Source organism: Phocoena phocoena, chromosome 10 (genome assembly GCF_963924675.1).
Source record: "Phocoena phocoena chromosome 10, mPhoPho1.1, whole genome shotgun sequence".
In the NCBI taxonomy this organism is placed as follows: Eukaryota; Metazoa; Chordata; class Mammalia; order Artiodactyla; family Phocoenidae; genus Phocoena; species Phocoena phocoena.
The window spans coordinates 49,057,960-49,076,837 of NC_089228.1; the positions used below are offsets into that span (position 1 = coordinate 49,057,960).

General features: G+C 46.4%; 1 protein-coding gene across 1 annotated transcript; it reads right to left on the reverse strand.

Moving 5' to 3' along the window:
* Window positions 1-552: 552 nt before the first annotated feature.
* On the reverse strand, window positions 553-18,204 carry DCLK3 (doublecortin like kinase 3). The gene is made up of 5 exons (XM_065885934.1): window positions 18,176-18,204; window positions 15,135-17,028; window positions 5,044-5,176; window positions 3,627-3,794; window positions 553-746 (listed from the first exon to the last, which is right to left on the reverse strand). The coding sequence occupies exons 1-5, from the start codon at window positions 18,202-18,204 to the stop codon at window positions 553-555; spliced, it is 2,418 nt and encodes an 805-aa protein (XP_065742006.1).
* Between the last annotated feature and the right edge of the window lie 674 nt (window positions 18,205-18,878).

Here is an 18,878-nt window from a genome sequence, read left to right on the forward strand (position 1 = left end):
ACATCCTAAACAGACCTGGCCAGTTCATCAAGGGTCCATCAGCACATTTATACGTAGTCACAGTGGTTTCGGGAGGCATGTCTGAACTATAACCCCCTGGCTCTCATCACCAGCATTAAGAAGTAATCAGAATACAGTTACTTCAGTCATCCAGAGCACATTTTATTAACACAGAAGGACCACGATTCAGCTTATTAATCTCACAGGGGGACTTTAGACCCTGGTAAGCACCACTCATGTAGTATACTATGAACTTGATTACAAGGAGGAAGCAAAACACATCATTATTACCAAAAATTCTTCACTCAGAACAAGTCTCCCCCTCACCCCCCAAAAAATGTATTAAAGGCTTCAAGTCTAAAAATATGTTACAACATTTAACATTGACTCAAGTTTATTTTGTAAAATAAGCTTTAAAATATACTGTCTTCTCTCCTTCCCCTGATTCTCCAATTATGGGAGGAAGGCCTTTTCACTGTTTTTCTCCTTGACATCTATCCTTTTCTCTGTCCCCGAGCAGAACCGAGGGCTGAGCAACTGCTGAGGCCGTGACTATGACGCCTGCTCTGTAGCCCTCGAGTTCTGGCTCCGGAAGTGGTTCTCGCTGTTGGGGGGCCCCTCCTTTTGTAGCTTTGCCCTTCTGGTCTTTCCAGCAGTTTCAATCCAGGGATGCTGAAGGACCTGGTGGGCTGTGTAGCGCTTTTTGGGGTCTACCACCAGCAACCGGCTCACCAGATCTTTGGCAGCTGTTGGAATGACAGAAAGATGGAAAAGTGAGATGCATGCAGGTGGTTTGAAGTTTTCCTTCCCCATACAGGAAATAAGGACACAAACTTTCCTGTTAGCACCATGGCTGGATCAGAGAACTTTCTGCCACGGTGGAAACTTTCCATATCTGCGCTACCCACTTGGGACTACTGAGCATTTGAAATATGGCTGGTGCGACTGATGAACTTTTTTTTTTTTTGGCCGCACCGAGCGTCTTGCAGGATCTTAGCCCCCTGACCACGGATTGAACCCCGGGCCCTGGGAAGTGAGAGCACAGAGTCCTATCCACTGGACCACCAGGGAATTCCCTGAACTGAATTCTTATTGCATTTCCTTTTAATTAATTTACAGTTACATTCAAATAGCCACATGCAGCTAAGGGCTACCATGTTAGACATAGAGTCATGAGGTCAGGCCTGCAACTAACACCCATGGCACCACTCAGCCCAAGAGGACACATGGAGGCCACATAGTATACGTCTACATATTTTAAAATTTGTAAATCAAACTATCAAGTTGTTAAATAAAATATGTCCAATCTTCCTTCCCAAATTGATAAATATACCTCCAGATTGACAAAACTGAAAAACATGGGCAAAGAGATCTAAGTAGTAAATAATGCAAATTCAAAATGAATTTCATTTTTTGCTCAAGACCATGACTGATTCTAGAGAGATGTGGTGACAGCTGCTGGGTCAGGTGGCAGATGGGGAGAAGAGATTTCTCCCTGGCTCGCTGGCTCTCCCAGGCCGGCTCCCTGAGCCTCTTAACCAATTACTCAAGAATACACGGGGGCTTCCCTGGTGGCGCAGTGGTTGAGAGTCCGCCTGCCGATGCAGGGGACATGGGTTTGTGCCCTGGTCCGGGAAGATCCCACGTGCCGCGGAGCGGCTGGGCCTGTGAGCCATGGCCGCTGGGCCTGCATGTCTGGAGCCTGTGCTCCGCAACCTTAGAGGCCACAACAGTGAGAGACCCACATACTGCAGAAAAGTAAAAAATAAAGGCAGGAGGCCCTCTATTTAAAAAAAAAAAAAAGACTACATGGGAAGGAATTCCCTGGCGGCCCAGTGGTTAGGACTCCGCCTTTCCACTGCAGCAGGGCACGGGTTCAATTCCTGGTTGGGGAACCAAGGTCCCTGCAAGCTGTGCAACACGGCCAAAAAAAAAAAAAAAAATACCTGATGGAATAAAGGCATGAATGTATATATATTTTTTAAAAAAAGAATGCATGGGGAAAAAGATACCCATGTTTATTTACCTTTATTGGGGGATGCCTCTTGTTCAAGGTCAGCTGTTCACCCACCAATTGCCCCGCTTCTATGGCCACTGTCCAGCCACCTCTTGAGCACGGAGACCACAGGATTTCTCCTACCCCACCCCGTTCAAACTGGGCAGATTCTGCCCACAATGTACCCCTTCCCCATTCATCCCAGCATCACTCCTTCAAGGTCCTCGGAGGACTCAGGGGGTAGAAGCCCAGGTTTAAACGGAATTCTCAGTCTCACATGCCTGTGTGTGGACAGTTGGACACCCCACCAATATGTCTGTGCTCCCCCTACGCCCCCCAAACAGCTGCTCCTTGGCAGCCTAGGGCACTGTGGGGAGGGGCTGGGAAAAGAGGTCTCACAAGCCTTGGAAGTGGGCTTGGGCCATTTGTGCAAGAATTCTGGGGTCCCGGTTAAGTGGTCTAGAAGGGGGAGCCTGGGCTCTGGTGGGGGGCACAGCCTCTTGTCCCCAGAGTCTCCTCACTTCTGGGGAGACATGTAACCAGAGCAGGCCCTCTAAGGCATGGGACTCAGGGCAGGGGCCACCATAACCAAATCTAAGAACAGTGTTGCATAGAACTTTCTAAAATGATTTTTAGTCCTTCAATTCCCAAATTGCCACTGCCTTGATCAGCTCAAGACCCTTACCCTACAGGCAGCAAGCTACCCTCTGCCCACCTTAGTTAAGTGGAAAAAAATGAAGCTCTTCCCTTCCCGCAAGCCCGAGCCCCAGATGAGGAGGCAGAGCTGAGGACAAGGGCAGATGAATAACTTATCTTAGATGATGTATTTAGGGGAAATTGGGGAAAAGTTATCACTCCTATTCTACTTTTTCAGCTAAAGACTCAAAACCCCCAGTGATCTAGTTCTCAATTTTACAAGGGCAGTGGGTAGTACATACAAATCAGTAGAAACAAGGGGGAACATTCCACTTGAAAGGGCCAAAAAGGAGGAGGACCACACACGCTTCTGCTCCACTAAAAAGTACCTGAGACCTTCTCCCTCGACCTTCCAGAGCCCCTGTGCCCCAAGTATGCCCCCATAGAAGCCTGATTATTCACAGATAAAATAAGCATCTCCAGTCTGTCCAATTCCCAAATACTTCTGTATATGAGATGGCAGATGGCATTTTTTTTTTTTTTTTTTGGCCGCACTGCACGCCTGTGGGATCTTAGTTCCCCAACCGGGGATTGAACCTGAGCCCTCGGCAGAGAGAGCGCCGAGTCCTAACCACTGGACTGCCAGGGAATTCCCTATGAGATGGCTTTGATCTTTCCAAATGAGGATTACACATTTCTGATATTTTTCAGTTTATTTTTCAGTTCCGAGGTTCTTTAATTGGCTTCAGGAAAAGTATTTGGTGACTACAACTGGTGGTGAGAATCTTTCGTTATATCTCAAAGCTAGTCGTGTTCGGAATGCTATGGAAATCTACACCAATCTAGCAGGAAATAAAGGATGAAGCACAAGACGCTGACAGCCCAGGTACCATAGTGGGTTCTCTGGGTGGTGTTTTACACATCTGACCTGATCCCCGGAGGGGCTCCATCTCTCCATCCCCTTCCCTCCTGCCTGGGAAGCCCCAGGTCTCACCGTCAGAGATGTTGTCCCAGTAAGGAGCCAGGAACTCGAAGTGGCCCAGCTGGATGATGTTAAAGAGCTCATCCTGGTCCCTCTCTGGGCTGCGGAATGGGGGGAAGCCGCACAGGAGGATGTAGAGGATAACGCCTGCGGCCCACATGTCCACCTCCAGCCCATAACCTGTGCAGTAGAGGTACAGACACATTATCTCACCACTTTGGCTGCCATCTCTGTATTGAGGGGTCTCAAAAGCACACATTCAGCCAACCAGACAACTCTGTGTGTCCACCTAAATATCTCTACAGAGTCAGTGTGTTCAAAGTCTAACTCACCCCATCCCCATCTCCCAAAAGAGCTTACCTTTCCGACACCCTGTGTTAGTTGGTGTGAGCCCTACCATCCTGACTTCCCAGAGTTCACGTAGACTATTTGCTTTCATTCCTCTCTTATCCAGCTCAGTAATGCCTCCATTAAAATGTCTATAGTCACTCAGTACTCTCTTGTCCCACTGTCACCCTGTTACCACAGCTACTATGCTGGCCACACCGAGTCCAAACTCACTTGTGGGGAATCCAGACTCAACCTACCCATCCAACTGCAATTCCCTCTGCTCCACTGAGGCTGGTCTTCTCAATGTCTCTACCACCCAACCTCCATGCATAGTCTAGTCTCTGCACATTGGCTTCCCTGATGCTTCTGCTGCTGGGACAGAATCTCTCCCTCCTCCCTACCCCCAGACCTACAACCCATCCAGAGCCTTCCCATCTTTAGCCATCATAGGGTGGCTAAACTGATTTCTCCTGGAGTGCCAGGATGGCTAAATAGGCATTCACATACTTGGAGCCATATAATAATAAATAATAATAATGATTTCCTTGTATATCCTTTACAGAGTGTGTCACTAAAATAGCCCACTGGACCCTCCTACAATATACAAGCCTGTAATAAATATTATTCATTGGGTTTGAAATGGGACCTCCTTTTCCTTTAAATGCAAGGTTGGTAAAGGAATTTTTAAGCCAATTACCATAAGAACCTTTCCAATTGTCTCCATTAGAGGTAACCTTGGGTGAGTGGCCAAATGACCTTGCTTGCTTGCATTCCCCACCCAATTCTCCACCATCTTCCATCTCACCGTCCTGCCAACACACGTGCATGAGTGCGTGTGCGCGCACGCGCACACACAAACACACACATACCACAATCCCTTCTCTGTAATAAGGGCAGCCCTGGTGAGGAAAAAGTGCTCATGCTTTGGTCAAGAAGACCTATTTCAAATATTTCCATTAACATCCAAGTACAAGCTTAGTGCCAGCTCTCTGAGACTTTCCACTGCTCCATGTTGAAAAAATGTAAAATTTAAATATTAAAAGTTAAACCTTGGTTAGTAAGTGAGCCGGAGTCCCCCAGAGCAATGTGTAACCCTTACCTTTCTCAGAAAGAATTTCAGGAGCTACATAAGTCGGAGTCCCACACACGGTAAATATAGGTCTCACCACATGCTTTGCAAGACCAAAATCAGCCAGTTTCAAGGTGGTAGATTTGTCCTCATTTCGCTGAACCTGTAAGAAATCAAAATCCCCAAACCACCAAAACTGTGATGAGAACAAAGAAGGAAAACTAACAGGACACCAGCCATGCAAGTTCAGGATAAGCAAACAATAAAACACAGGAGCTTATAGATTGACCCAACACTGACAAGTCCAACTTGATCTCAGTGACATGTGCTCACTAAAGAACCAATGAGTTAGATTTTCTCTGCTGTCCAATATGGTAGCACCATATTGCCACAGATGGCTATTTATTTTAAATTAATTAAATTAAAATCTAATAAAATTAGAAATTCAGTTTCTCAGATCCACTAGCCACATTTCAAGTGTTCAATAACCATCCATGGCTAAGGGCTATTATATTGGATCGTGCAAATCTACAACATTTCCATCAGTAGAGAAGAATCCACTGGGCAGCACTGAGTTAGAACAAGGATCAGTGATATTTTTGAGCACAGACTAGCTTTAATGAGAATTAGCAAATGCCTGTGGATAATGTAAAGTTGGAGCAGAGGAAAAAAAGAAAGGAAAAAGAAGTGGGAACTGGAATGAAAAAGTAGACCAATAAGCAGTGGAGGCTAAAATTATATGGTTTACCTAGCAAACACTTCTGTCGTGCTTCTTCTCCCTTTTTTTTTTTTTTTTTTTTTTTTAGTGGTACGCGGGCCTCTCACTGTTGTGGCCTTTCCCATTGCGGAGCACAGGCTCCGGACACGCAGGCTCAGCGGCCATGGCTCACGGGCCTAGCCGCTCCGCGGCATGTGGGATCTTCCCGGACCGGGGCATGAACTCGTGTCCCCTGCATCGGCAGGTGGACTCTCAACCACTGCGTCACCAGGGAAGCCCTGTCATGCTTCTTTGATGCCAGGCGCTGTTTATAACATCTTACAAAATATTAATTCATTTAATTGTCATTGCAGTCCTGTAAGGCCATGCACATTCCCATTTTACAGATAAGGAAATGGAGGCACAGTTACATAGCAAATGGTGACCTGGAGTTTGAACCCTGACACTTGGGCTTTAGAGTCTGTGCTTGTAACTGGTGTATGATGCCGAATCTTCCAGCAAAGGGTTATTTCTGTTTCAGGAGGCTGAGGAGGTCTCATCCAAAGGCCCCCAAAGAATTGGAAGCAGGTGGACCAGAGGCAAACCTCCACCATCAGGGGGCACAGCCAGCCGTTCTCGACCCTGAGTTTTACCATGTTGTTACCAAAAGGGCTTTTGCAGTAAATCCCTCAGGCTGTGCTGGGCCCAGGAGTGATCCCTCTTGGGAGAGAGATGGCCGTGTCCCTGGGAGCATTTCTGCTGTGCAGCCAAGACCTCCAGAGCATCTGCTGGGCTGTCTGGGTTTCAAGATTAAATGAATTAATATCATAATTTTACCCTCCACAATAGTTCACCTCTGCAGAGCAGGACTGACTTCACGTAAAATAGGAAGTATTGATACAGAAAGTCAGCCTTGCTATCTTCCTCCTCCCCTTTCAGGATCTCCTCATCCAAACTGAGGGCCTCCTTCCCAGGCATGGCCCTGGTCCATCCTCTGCTGTCAAGGCTCCATCCTCCTCCCAGGCTTTACCGGGCCCGCATCTCATGGTAGAAGCTGATGGCTCAGGCCAAAGTGAGCTGAGTGGCTAATTTCAGCACTATGGGAAACTCACTGGGATTAGCCTGGGTGATGTCATCCAAGTGTGACTCAATGGAGCCACCAGGGCTACAGGAGAAATTATCAACCTGTCTGCAGGTGCACGCCCTTGCATCCTCACTGGAATGGGGGCTAAGGTTCCCAATGCACCGACTAGCACTTGGGGGGCTGGAGGGCATTAGGCAGGGCTCCGGTTCTCCCTGTGCTGCTTCAGACCCATACCCGAAAATGCAGGGCGGGCAGCCACTCCCCGATCTCCTCAGCCAAGGGTAAGTGCTCCAAACCTGCTTTGGTTCCTGCCAGAGAGTTTACATCTCTGTAAGCAGAATGTGCCTTAACTACTGAGCCCAAGTCACTGCTGGGCAATCTAATCAATATCTTCATAATTAACCTAACCTAATGGAAATCATGGATGTAGAACTAAAACACACTTCTGCTTTGGTCTGTGTATCGAGATAGACAGAGCCCTAAAGGAGACTGGAGAGGTAATTATTAGAATAATTTACACTAGAAAATCTACTTTGGAAGGCAAGGACAAAAAAAAATGTGTGCTGCCTTAAGTTTCCAGATGGACCATCTACATGAGTCCCATTTGCTGGGTGACTGCTGAAAAAATCTGTCCCTCACAAATATTTGTAAATATTCCCAACCAAATGATCAGCATTAAAAGCATTTGGCTGATTGAATACACCAAAATAAACTATGAATCCCTATGCAAAATGACGAGCATTTCCTTCCTCAAACCCCCCCATCCCCCCAACCCCTGATTCCAAAACCCGAGTCCACTGAGTCAGGAGCAGATGAAACATGACGGAGACTTGGCCTTTTAGCTATTTTGAAGTTTTTCATGATATTTATTTTGAAAATGTATTATGTTAAATGTCCAGATGCTGATGGATACATTTTCTTTTTCTTTTTTCTTTTTTTTTTTTTGCGGTACGCGGGCCTCTCACTGTTGTGGCCTCTCCCGTTGCGGAGCACAGGCTCCGGACGTGCAGGCTCAGCGGCCATGGCTCACGGGCCCAGCCGCTCCGCGGCATGTGGGATCTTCCCAGACCGGGGCACGAACCCGTGTCCCCTGCATCGGCAGGCGGACTCTCAACCATTGCGCCACCAGGAAAGCCCAGGATACATTTTCAAATACCAAATCTGTTTTTAAAAATTATTTTATGGCCTTCCTAAAATAATATTACGCTGCTTCTTGTCTCCATAGCTTTTCTCTTTGAGTCTCAGGATGATGAGACCCATAGCAGAACCCGAGGGTGGTTAGGATCCACAGAGTCATTTGTTCCTTCCAGAAAGTGAGAATGTTCTGTGTTTTTAATTCTTCTGTCTCCAGCCTCTGCTGTCAGGAGTTATGTAACATTTTTTAAAATTTATTTTATCTTTTAATTTATTTTATGTATTTGGTTGCACCAGATCTTAGTTGCAACAGGCGGGCTCCTTAGTTGCATCATGTGTGCTCCATAGTTGCAGCAGGTGGGCTCCTTAGTTGTGGCATGTGAACTCTTAGTTGCGGCCTGCATGTGGGATCGAGCTCCCCAAGCAGGGATCGAACCCGGGCCCCCTGCATTGGGAGTGTGGAGTCCTAACCACTGCACCACCAGGGAAGTCCCGGGTTTTATGTAACATTTTTCAGAGCTGTCAGTGTGACTTGAGACTTATTTACTTCGCCTACATGAGCAGCTTAACTACATTTAGGGTCACACACTGACTGTGAATTTTCTTTTTGTTTTTTTTGTTTTTTTGTTTTCCAACAGGCACCTCACATTCTTGGCTTCGAAACAGTTATCTTAATCCTTGAATTCAAATGACTGACATCCTCCTGGAATAACTCTTCCTTCTGGTATTTGTGCAACTTTTTTTTTTTTAATTTAAGTATAGTTGATTGACAATGTTGTGTTAGATTCTGGTGTACAGCAAAGTGATTCATATATATATATATATTCTTTTTCATATTCTTTTCCATTATAGTTCATTGCAAGATATTACATATAGTTCCCTGTGTAGGACCTTGTTGGTTGTCTATTTTATATATAGTAGTGTGTATCTGTTAATCCCAAACTCCTAATTTATCCCTCCCCCCACCCTTTCCCCTTTGGTAACCATAAGTTTGTTTTCTAAGTCTGTGAGTCTGTTTCTGTTTTATAAATAAGTCCATTTGTATCATATTTTCGATTCTGCACGTAAGTGATATCATATGATATTTGTCTTTCTCTGTCTGAATTTCTTCACTTAGCATGATCATCTCTAGGTCCGTCCATGTTGCTGCAAATGGCATTATTTCAGCCTTTTTTATGGTTGAGTAATATTCCATTTTATATATGTACCACATCATCTTTATCCATTCATCTGTCAATGGACATTTGGGTTGCTTCTTGGCTACTGTAAATAGTGCTGCTATGAACTTTGGGGTGCATGTATCTTTTCAAATTAGAGAATTCATCTTTTCTGGATCTACACCCAGGAGTGGGATTGCTGGATCATATGGTAGTTCTATTTTTAGTTTTTTAAGGAACCTCCATACGGTTCTCCATAGTGGCTGCACCAATTTACACTGTGTGGAACTTCTGAAACCATCAAAGTCTCCACCCAAACAGGAAACTTGTCTACAACATCTTCCCACCAGACTATCATTCACCTCTGGTTGAAATCTCAAGATGGAAAAGATCCCATAGCTTCACATGGCAGACCATCCAGATCATAGTCAGATTAACTTGTGAGGAGGTTCACCCCACGTTGATCCAGAATTCCACCTCCACCCCTTTTTTCTAAATCTGCCCTCTGGGAAGGACACACCACTTCCAAAGATGGGAAACAAGTACCAGGATTTCCCCCCAGGGTGCTTCTGGTTTCTCTAACAGGCTCCCAGGTGGTACCAATGCTGCTTCTCTAAGTTCACATCTGAGAATCCTCAAGCTTATCCTTATAGGATCAGGTCTCCTGACCCATCATCCCCTTCTCGCTCCTCCCTACGCTAAGTACAGCTCTTGAACCAGCAGCACAAACATCACTTGTGAGCTTGATGGAGACCTCAGGCTACCCAAGATCCACTGAACAGAACTGCATCTCTATGAGACCCCAGGGCGATTCTTGTGCACTGTATAGTTCTAGATAATCCCTATTTAATTGACGCCTCTTTTAACAAAGAATGCCTAGAAATGAACACCATATACCACGTATGATTTGAACAAATCAGTGAGCCTCGGTACCCTCAGCTGACTAGGCACTGGGTGGCCATCAAGGCAAAGACCCCACTAAATGACCCACTTCGACGCCACAGCCCCAGTGCACACATCTGACCTTGTCCTCACCCCACATCTCCGTTTCTCTTTCTACAGGTTTATCTAAATTCACTGCTCTGGGTCACATTCCTTCTGGGGCTCGTTTTCAATTGCCCTCTAACTGAAAGGGTGTTAGAGATTAATTTACATGGTACTTTAATGACTGTTGGTCCATCTGCATCCATCATCCCTTTTTCTAGCCACACCAAAGTACCCTGCTTTGAATCCAGACAATCTACATTTACATAAGCAGCCAGATCACATCTGGACAGTCTCAAAGCTTCAAAAGGAATCTTTCCTTTTCTGAGCCATTAACAGCCTCCTCTCCTTCAAGGGCACATCAATTTAAATGTGATCTTTCAATGATCATCTCTGAACAGCAGATGGAAGCAGAGTACAGACCAAACAGCAAGCGGCTCCCCCTAAGAAAAGGGGTAGAGCTTATTTATCTTTGTCATCTTCTTACTTGATCCTTCATACTTCCTCTGGCCTTCTCCCTCCAAGTTTCCATTTCCAACTGGCCATGAGGACGGAAATGATCTTAGAAACCAATTCACATGGAAATGCCAATGCCTAAAATCAATTTACATTTCAACAGCAAAAGATAGCGTAATACAAAGAATGACTGAAAAAATCAGTGGGGACAAAGTTTTCCCAGGACCTGTCACATTACTGGCCTGCGACATGCCTTTGGTGTCTACACATCGTCACCTCTCTGGCTCCTGTTTGCTTAGGGCCCAGTCAACACCACACAGCACATTCCAACCTCTCCAAGGGAGCACATGCTGGCAGAAGAAGCAATTAACACTGATATTTCTTCAAGCTGGAAATTCTCATAATGAAAATTTTCTTTGCAAGATTTCAGGAGTCTAAATAGCCCTAAGGGAAGAGGGGCACTAGCGTCTTATCAGGAAATGTGATCACTAGAAATAGATAAGCTCAGTAATACAGGCCTAAAATTTTACTCTAGGGCCCAATTATCAGATATAAATATTTCTGCTGGTGAAAACAACATGGTAAGCTTGCTAGATCCATTAAGAGCTCCTAGCACATTCTGGAAGTCTCTAAAAGCAGCCACACGTAGCCATGTAATCAAAAGTTAGTTCTAACATCATCAGTCTCCTAAGTTTAGCAAAGTATTGATACAGACAGTAGCCATCCATTAAAGGAAGAAACAATTATTTTGATAATACAGAAGTCAGCACAAGAGCGGAACACTAAATTAAAGTCAACTAAAAAACATTAATTGATGGACAGTAGTCACCATGGTGATATTTACTAATATTAACTCTCAGAAGACCAGCCAAGTTTGCAACATAATTATCCTAACAACAGGTTTAGAGATGACACCTTTCTAAACTCAGACAATGAGTCTATTGTCAAATCCAACACTCCCCAGATCTTTGTCTGAAAAACCACAAAGAACTTATGTTAGGTAGCATTTAAAGTCTGACATAACAATATATTCAACTTTACTCATCTGGAAAAAGGACAGACACGATTTAGAAATGTGACAGGCCCACTCATTCTGAAAAACACCAGCTGACAGATTATCCACAAGACAGAAAAGATGTTACCCTATGCCACCAAAGATGGCTCAGATCTGTAGCTTTTTGCAGCTTCTGAGGGAGACTTGCCACCACGAAAGAAAGTTTTTATTTAAAAAAACAAAAAGTAGGCTTTCTTGCTTGGTGCTTTGTGACCACCTAGAGGGGTGGGATAGGGAGGGTGGGAGGGAGACGCAAGAGGGAGGGGATATGGGGATATATGTATACATATAGCTGATTCACTTTGTTATAAAGCAGAAACTAACACAACATTGTAAAGCAATTAAACTCCAATAAAGATGTAAAAAAATGATACAATAAAAAAAGTGGGCTTTCTTCAAAATCAGAAAAAAAGGGTCGAAATATCAATTACAATTAACACCAATAAACAACTCATGTATTAGACTGAAAAATTATAGCTCCGCTGCAGTTTTTGCTCTCTCTCAGGACACAAACACACACATACACACACACACACACACACTTCACTGCCTTTAAGGGCACTAAAACACATATGAACTGACATTTAAATCCATGAAGGTGTTGCCAAATGACTTCTCAGAGGCAGCTAGCTTGTCCACACTAAATGTATTCCTTGCAATTTTTTATTTCCTGAAGCAAATCTCTACATGCCACCTGCAAGTGCTGACTTTCTCCATTTTAAAAACTGCTGACAAGTCAATCCCTTAACACAAGTGAGAGTCTCTATTGCCCAAGAGATGGGCCAGCTCGACAGATTGGTTCCAGGACCTTGTGGAGAAAATGCAAGCTCAGATGACTATCCCCAAAAGAAAACGATCCTATAGGGTAAAGGATCTCACTCCACATCCTCGAGAACATGTATCACTGTTCTGATGCTTTATTAAGCACAGGCCCAAAATGTTCTGTTCATGGGACCCACCCAGGCTTCTAGTCAGAATTCCTCCTGCTTACGCAATTTGGTGAAAACATCAGAGGATCTGTAAAGAACACTGCTCTGTCATGATTCCAAAGTGCCATTGTAAACAGGGTCCGGCACATCACGCATGGGAAAAACTTGGGCTCAGACCCAAAAGACAGAAACAAAAAGCAAGTGAAAAAAGGATGAGAACACTTAGCTCATGCAAAAATGGAATTCTTGGGCTTCCCTGGTGGCACAGTGGCTAAGAATCTGCCTGCCAACATAGGGGATAAGGGTTCGAGCCCTGGTCCGAGAAGATCCCACATGCCGCGGAGCAACTAAGCCCGTGCTCCACAACTACCGAGCCTGCACTCTAGAGCCCGTGAGCTACAACCACTGGGCCCGAGTGCCACAACTACTGAAGCCTGAGCGCCTAGAGCCCGTGCTCCACAGCAAGAGACGCCACCACAACGAGAAGCCTGTGCACCGCAGTGAAGAGTAGCCCCCGCTTGCCGCAACTAGAGAAAAGCCTGCGTGCAGCAACGAAGACCCAACACAGCCAAAAATAAAATAAATAAATTTTAAAAATTTGTTTTAAAATATGATTTAAAAATGGAATTCTTAGGGAATTCCCTGGTGGTCCAGTGCTTAGGACTCGGCACTTTCACGGCCGTGGGCCTGGGTTCAATCCCTGGTTGGGGAACTAAGATCCTGCAAGCTGTGCAGTGTGCCCAAAAAACCCAAAAAACAAAAATGAAATTCTTCAAAGGGAGATTTATTCCCTGGTAATTCAGACCATTCAGGCAACCAGTCAATGATCTGCAATTCTATGAATCTGGATCAAAACAAAGCTGCTTGATTTAGGGGTCAATGTAGACCTCACTTCACCAGATAATTAGCTCGACTCACTCAGAAATCATTCTGCTTGTGGGAGCAGCTTACAGGCAGATGAATGTACTGGGATGATGTTTCCAGGCTGGCTCTACAGCCATGAAATTAAAGGAAACAGGTGAACTCCTTTCCCCTCCACCGCACCCCCTCCCCACCGCTCAAAAAAAAAAAAACTGGCTCACGAAGATCACTGCCTCCATTTACTATGGCTTCATGTGCAGCAATCTGGCTTTGGGTTCTTCTTCATGATGCCCACCTTAATATCAGACTCATTCCTAACACAGTAATAATGAGAGTAGCTGCCACTGATGGAATGCTTGCCATCTGCCAGGCAGCATGCTGGGGTCTGTATTCATTCTTTCATCCAACTGATATTTATTGAATCTCCACTATGTGACAGAACTGATGTCGTTTTCAAGGTACAGTCTGAATAAAACAATGTTCCTGGGGTCCCAGAACCTTCCAGGAGGAGGAAAAAGAAAATAGAAGAATAAATATGGAACATATCAGGTGGTGATTGGGGCTACAAAGAAGAAAGTGGGACAAAGGGGCCAGCGAGGGAACACGTGAAGTGCACTGTCCTAACGAAGCCCACCGGGAACACACTTGAAATTCAGGAACACACTGGGTTGACTGACTCACTGCAACAAGGGAGATCCCCAACACCTTGGGGATCCAGGCATCTAAGTGAGAGGGTGTTCGATGAACTTGTAAGAGGTGGATTGTGTTAGGTGACTTGGGAGAGGGCTCATGGAAGCAGGATTTTGCTCTGAACTGGATACTGTCAGGAAGTGAGGGTAATTCTATGATTGGGCATCTTGGTAATTCTTATCTAGGAGGTGGGAGGAAGGTGGGGCAGTGAATCATAGTCACCCAAAAGGGAAAATGTAGCCCCATTTGTGGTCTGGACACTCTTGTTCTTATCTGGATTTGGACATGATGATGAAGAGGTCTTGCTTTTGTCTGGATCCATCACGGTCCTAGAGTATCCTTATTTGATGTTGGTGCTTTGGGAGATTGTTTACATCCAAAAACAGAACAGCTGAGCTGTGTGTGCCAGGCCAGCTCCCGTGCTCAATCCTCTCTCAACCTTCTAAGACAGGTACTATTACTATTTCTCTTTTATAAGTGAGGAAACAACGGCCCAGAGAGATGAAAGGATTGATGCTAGAGGCTTTTGGGATCTTAGTTCCCTGGCCAGGGATCGAACCCAGGCCCCCTGCAGTGGAAGCTTGCAGTCCTAACCACTGGACCAACTGGGAATTCCCAGTACTGAGCCATTTGAATTCCTACGGCAAGACCTCTTCTGCAGAAGGGCCAGGGGGACTTTTGGTGGGAGGGTGGGCTCAAAGCCTACAGGGGGAGCTGCTACCAGCAGACATCCCTAGCACCTAGGCCAGAGGATGTGCAAATACCCAAGAAATGAAGTCCACCTGATCACTGTCAAGGTGAAAATATTTTTCTCCCAGGCATGAGGAAACAGTTTCCATTTTGTTTAAATTGGAAGACTTCTTTCTCAATAATTTAATCAAAACCCATTTATCTCTGCAATTTATGAACTACAACCAAAGTTTTAAATACTGAAACGAGTATGTTAAAAAAGAAAAAAAAGACCATAAAGGTAATGCTCTAGCGCACAAGGGTACCAGAGCAGGAGCCCGTTCGGACTTCCGGTATCCCATGTTTTATAACCTCCCTCTTCCACCGCAGCCAGGGCGGGGCTTACCAGCAGGTTTTCCGGCTTGAGGTCCCGGTGGACGATGCTCTTGTCGTGCATGTGCACAAGCGCCTTGCACAAGTCCATGAGCATAAGGGCAGCGTCGCGCTCCGGGAACTTCACACTTTCTATAATGGCATCGAAAAGGTCCCCTCCCTGCACGTACTCCATGATCAGGTAGATCTCCGCGTCCGTTTCATACACTTGATGCAGTTTCACGATGTTGGGGTGAGAGAGGCTCTGGATGATCAGGATCTCGCTGTCGACCATGTCCTCCTTCCCCTTGAGCTTGGACTTGTCTATGATCTTCATGGCGTAGGCCTGCTGGGTGCCGCGGTGCCTGCACTCCTTCACCACCGCGAAGTTCCCGTCCCCGATCACGCGGCCTGGCTCGTACTGCTTGCGCACATCGGCCGCCAGGATGCCCGCGGGCCGCCGCCTCCTGCCGCCCGGCCGCTCCGCCTTGCTTTCCTCCGGCCTCGTCTTGGGCTCCTTTTCTACCCTGGCCGGCGGCTTATCTCGGGAAACCATCCTCCTCCCTCCGGACGCACCCGGCTTTTTCTCCTTTTCTGCCTCCTGCGCATCCCCTCTGGTCCTGGGGAGCTTCTCTGTGTCGAGGTCGGCAGGATGCTCCCTCCGGAGCCAGCCTCCCTGCTTGCTCCTGCCTACGGTCCTGCTGTCTTTCTCCTCTCTTATGGGCTGGGCTTCCCCGACAACGTCCCTCTTGGCCTTGGCTGCTGCTGGGCCATGACCTTCCTGGCCTCCTGGGTCTCGGTCCTCTTTCTTGTCAGTGCTTTTGCTGGGTCTCCTCGGCTCCTGAGGTGGGTGCCCGGGACTGCTCCGGGTGCCCTCCTTCCAACCTTCCTCCCCACCCTGGGGCTTCTCCTCAGGGGACCTCCTGCAGCTCCTGGACCTCACCAGCCTCTCTACGTCATAGCTGGGGCACCTGCCCAGGTCCAGCTCGCTGGTGCCCAGAGAGAGCCGCTCCCTCTGCAGGCTCTGCTGGAGCTCTCTTTCCCGCTTACACTTCTCACACCTGATTATTTCCCCCGACGTCTTTTCAATCTCCACCCCCAGGTGATTCTCTCCGCTAAGATGCCTCTCCAGGGTGGCATCCCTGGGCACCTTGCTGCTGGGTTCAGGCTCCCACTTCCCCCTCACCCTGTCCTCCACGGGGGTCCTCCCCTGATGTCTGATGGCAGCCTGGGACCTGGCAGCCTCACTGCAGCTCTTGGTGGTCTCAGTCTCCCCACAGTGGTGACCCCCTTTCAGAGCCTTGCTATAAAGCCTGCTTCTCAGCCTTGGAGAGGGGACCCGGCTGTGCTGGGTCAAGGTCAGGGCCCGGGCTTTGCTGGGGTACAGTTCCTCTATAGCCACCTGGATGTTCTTCAGCGTCAGTGGCTCTTTGCCCACGGCTATGAAAGCATCCCCTTCCCTGAAGAAATCGGACACACTCCTGATTTCCCTGCCCTTGAGGTTGAACAGCTTCCTCACGCGGTCACTCTTCCATCTGGGAAAGCCCAGGGCCTCTGAGACGTCGGCCAAGAGCTGCTCGAAGGTCTGCACCGACCGTCTGTTGAGGAGCAGCGTGATCTTGCGGAGGGGTTGCCCACCCAGCTTGACCACGGTCACGACCCTGGGCTTCAGCAGGCTGCTGTCAGCGTGGACAGGGTGAAGGCTACCCTGGGGGCTGAACATGGGCACCAAGGAGCCTCGAGGTCCCAGGAATGGTTTCTCCAGGCTCCCTCGGCCAGCAGGCAGCCACGTGCCCTGCAGCTTCCGCTCCGTGATTTTCGAGCTTAAACATTTTAGAGAATGTTCACAGAGACCTCGATATCCTGCAGGGGAAAAAGGACAAAACAGTATTAGTCCAAGGGGTTCAAACAGCCTTCTGGGGTCTTCCCTGGTGGTGCAGTGGTTGCAAGTCCGCCTGCCGATGCAGGGGACACGGGTTCGTGCCCCGGTCCGGGAAGATCCCACATGCCGTGGAGTGGCTGGGCCCGTGAGCCATGGCCGCTGAGCCTGCGTGTCCGGAGCCTGTGCTCCGCAACGGGAGAGGCCACAGCAGTGAGAGGGCCGCGTACTGCAAAAAAAAAAAAAAAAAAAAAAGCCTCTGACCTTCACCAAACCTTTACTAAAGAAGACTGATGCTGTTACAAGTTATAAGTGTGCTCGTTGAGGATCTGCTTGAAATAGTGGAGCCTTTACCGGTTAGGCCAAGAGAGACCAGGAGTGCAGAATGGAGTTGGCACTGGGCCTGAGGTGCCTCCTCAGGCATTACGGGGAGCAGGGCGGACCACGCCTTGGGGTCCCCTTCCAGGCAAGGCCTAACCCTGGATGCAACTCCCGCTACCCTAAAGTAAGCTGAGCTTCAAGAATCTACAGCTGAGATAAAAGGTCCAACGTTTGCTGCCCAGGAAATACCAACAAGAGGTCAGAACTTTCTGGAACTTTAAAAAACCCAAATCTTTTTTTTTTTCCTTGCTAAGTCAATAAGGCTTTATTTTTATCTTTTCCATTTTTTAAAAATTAAAGTATAGTTAATCCACAATGTTGTGTTAGTTTCAGGTACACAGTAAAGTGACCCAGGCACACACACATATACGTATCAATTCCCTTCCAGATTTCCCCTCACCACTAAAGAATCCAAATCTTACCCACTTCTTTGCCAAGAACAGTTTTCTCAGCTTGACTTTCAACCCACTCAGGGTGAGGCAAGATGTGAAGAGGTTATGATCGCAGAATTTGAGACATATCTGGATTTGAATCCTGGCATGGCCACTGATTCTTTGCATGAACTTGGACAAATTACCCACGTTCTGTTTTTTGTTTTTTTTTTTTTCCATCTATGAAGTGAGAATGATAACAACTTCCTCCCAGGATTTTTGTGAAGAGTAAATGAGAAAATGATTACGATTCACTTGAAGGAGTGCCTGACACACAGAAAGGGCACAGTGATAGCCAGTTGTTAATATTGTCCTTACGATTTTTTTAAATATAGATTTTATTCCTACAGTTCAAATTTATTTCCCTTTTTTTTTTGCAATTACTTTATGTCAAATTTTTTGCCACACGGCATATCGGATCCTAGTTCCTCAACCAGGGATCAAACCCGTGCCCCCTGCATTGGAAGCACGGCGTCTTAACCACTGGATCACCAGGGAAGTCCCCTGTCCTTATGATCTTAATATCTCTTTTGTATGATCATTTCATTTTGGTAGCAAAGGAACTCATGGGCCAACATGACAAGGTGGTCTTCTCCAAATGGTTTTTCCTATTGGTATTAAAAAAAGGAAAGAAAGAAACCAAGGTCATATTAATATTATATTAATAATGAGAATGTGCTCATTCTCATGGTGTTTCCTGATAAACTGAATAAATGAATAAAACAAGACTCTGTATTTCCTGGTCAAATGTACCCAGCCTTACCTCATTTTATTGTGTTTCACCTTATTATGCTTTGAAGATATTGCATTTTTTATCAGCTGAAGGTTTGTGGCAACCCTGGGTCAAGCAAGTCTATCGGCTATTTTTCCAAATAGCATTTGCTCCCTTCGTGTCTCTATGTCACATTTTGGTAACTCTCACAATATTTCAAATTTGGTCATTATTGTTATATTTGTGATGGTGATCTGTGATCAGGGATCTTAGATGTTACTCCTATGACTCACTGAAGGCTCAGATGATGGTTAGCATTTTTTACCAACAAGGTATTTTTATATTAATGTATGTACATTGTCTTTTTTCCCCAAT

Coding starts and splice junctions, on each gene's coding strand:
- DCLK3 (XM_065885934.1), bottom strand. CDS start 18,204: ATGCCGTGTGGCAAAAAATTTGACATAAA. Junction 17,029..18,175: donor GGCAAAAAATTTGACATAAA/GTAATTGCAAAA, acceptor CTGCACCACCAG/GGAAGACCCCAGAAGGCTGT. Junction 5,177..15,134: donor TCAAGCCGGAAAACCTGCTG/GTAAGCCCCGCC, acceptor GATTTCTTACAG/GTTCAGCGAAATGAGGACAA.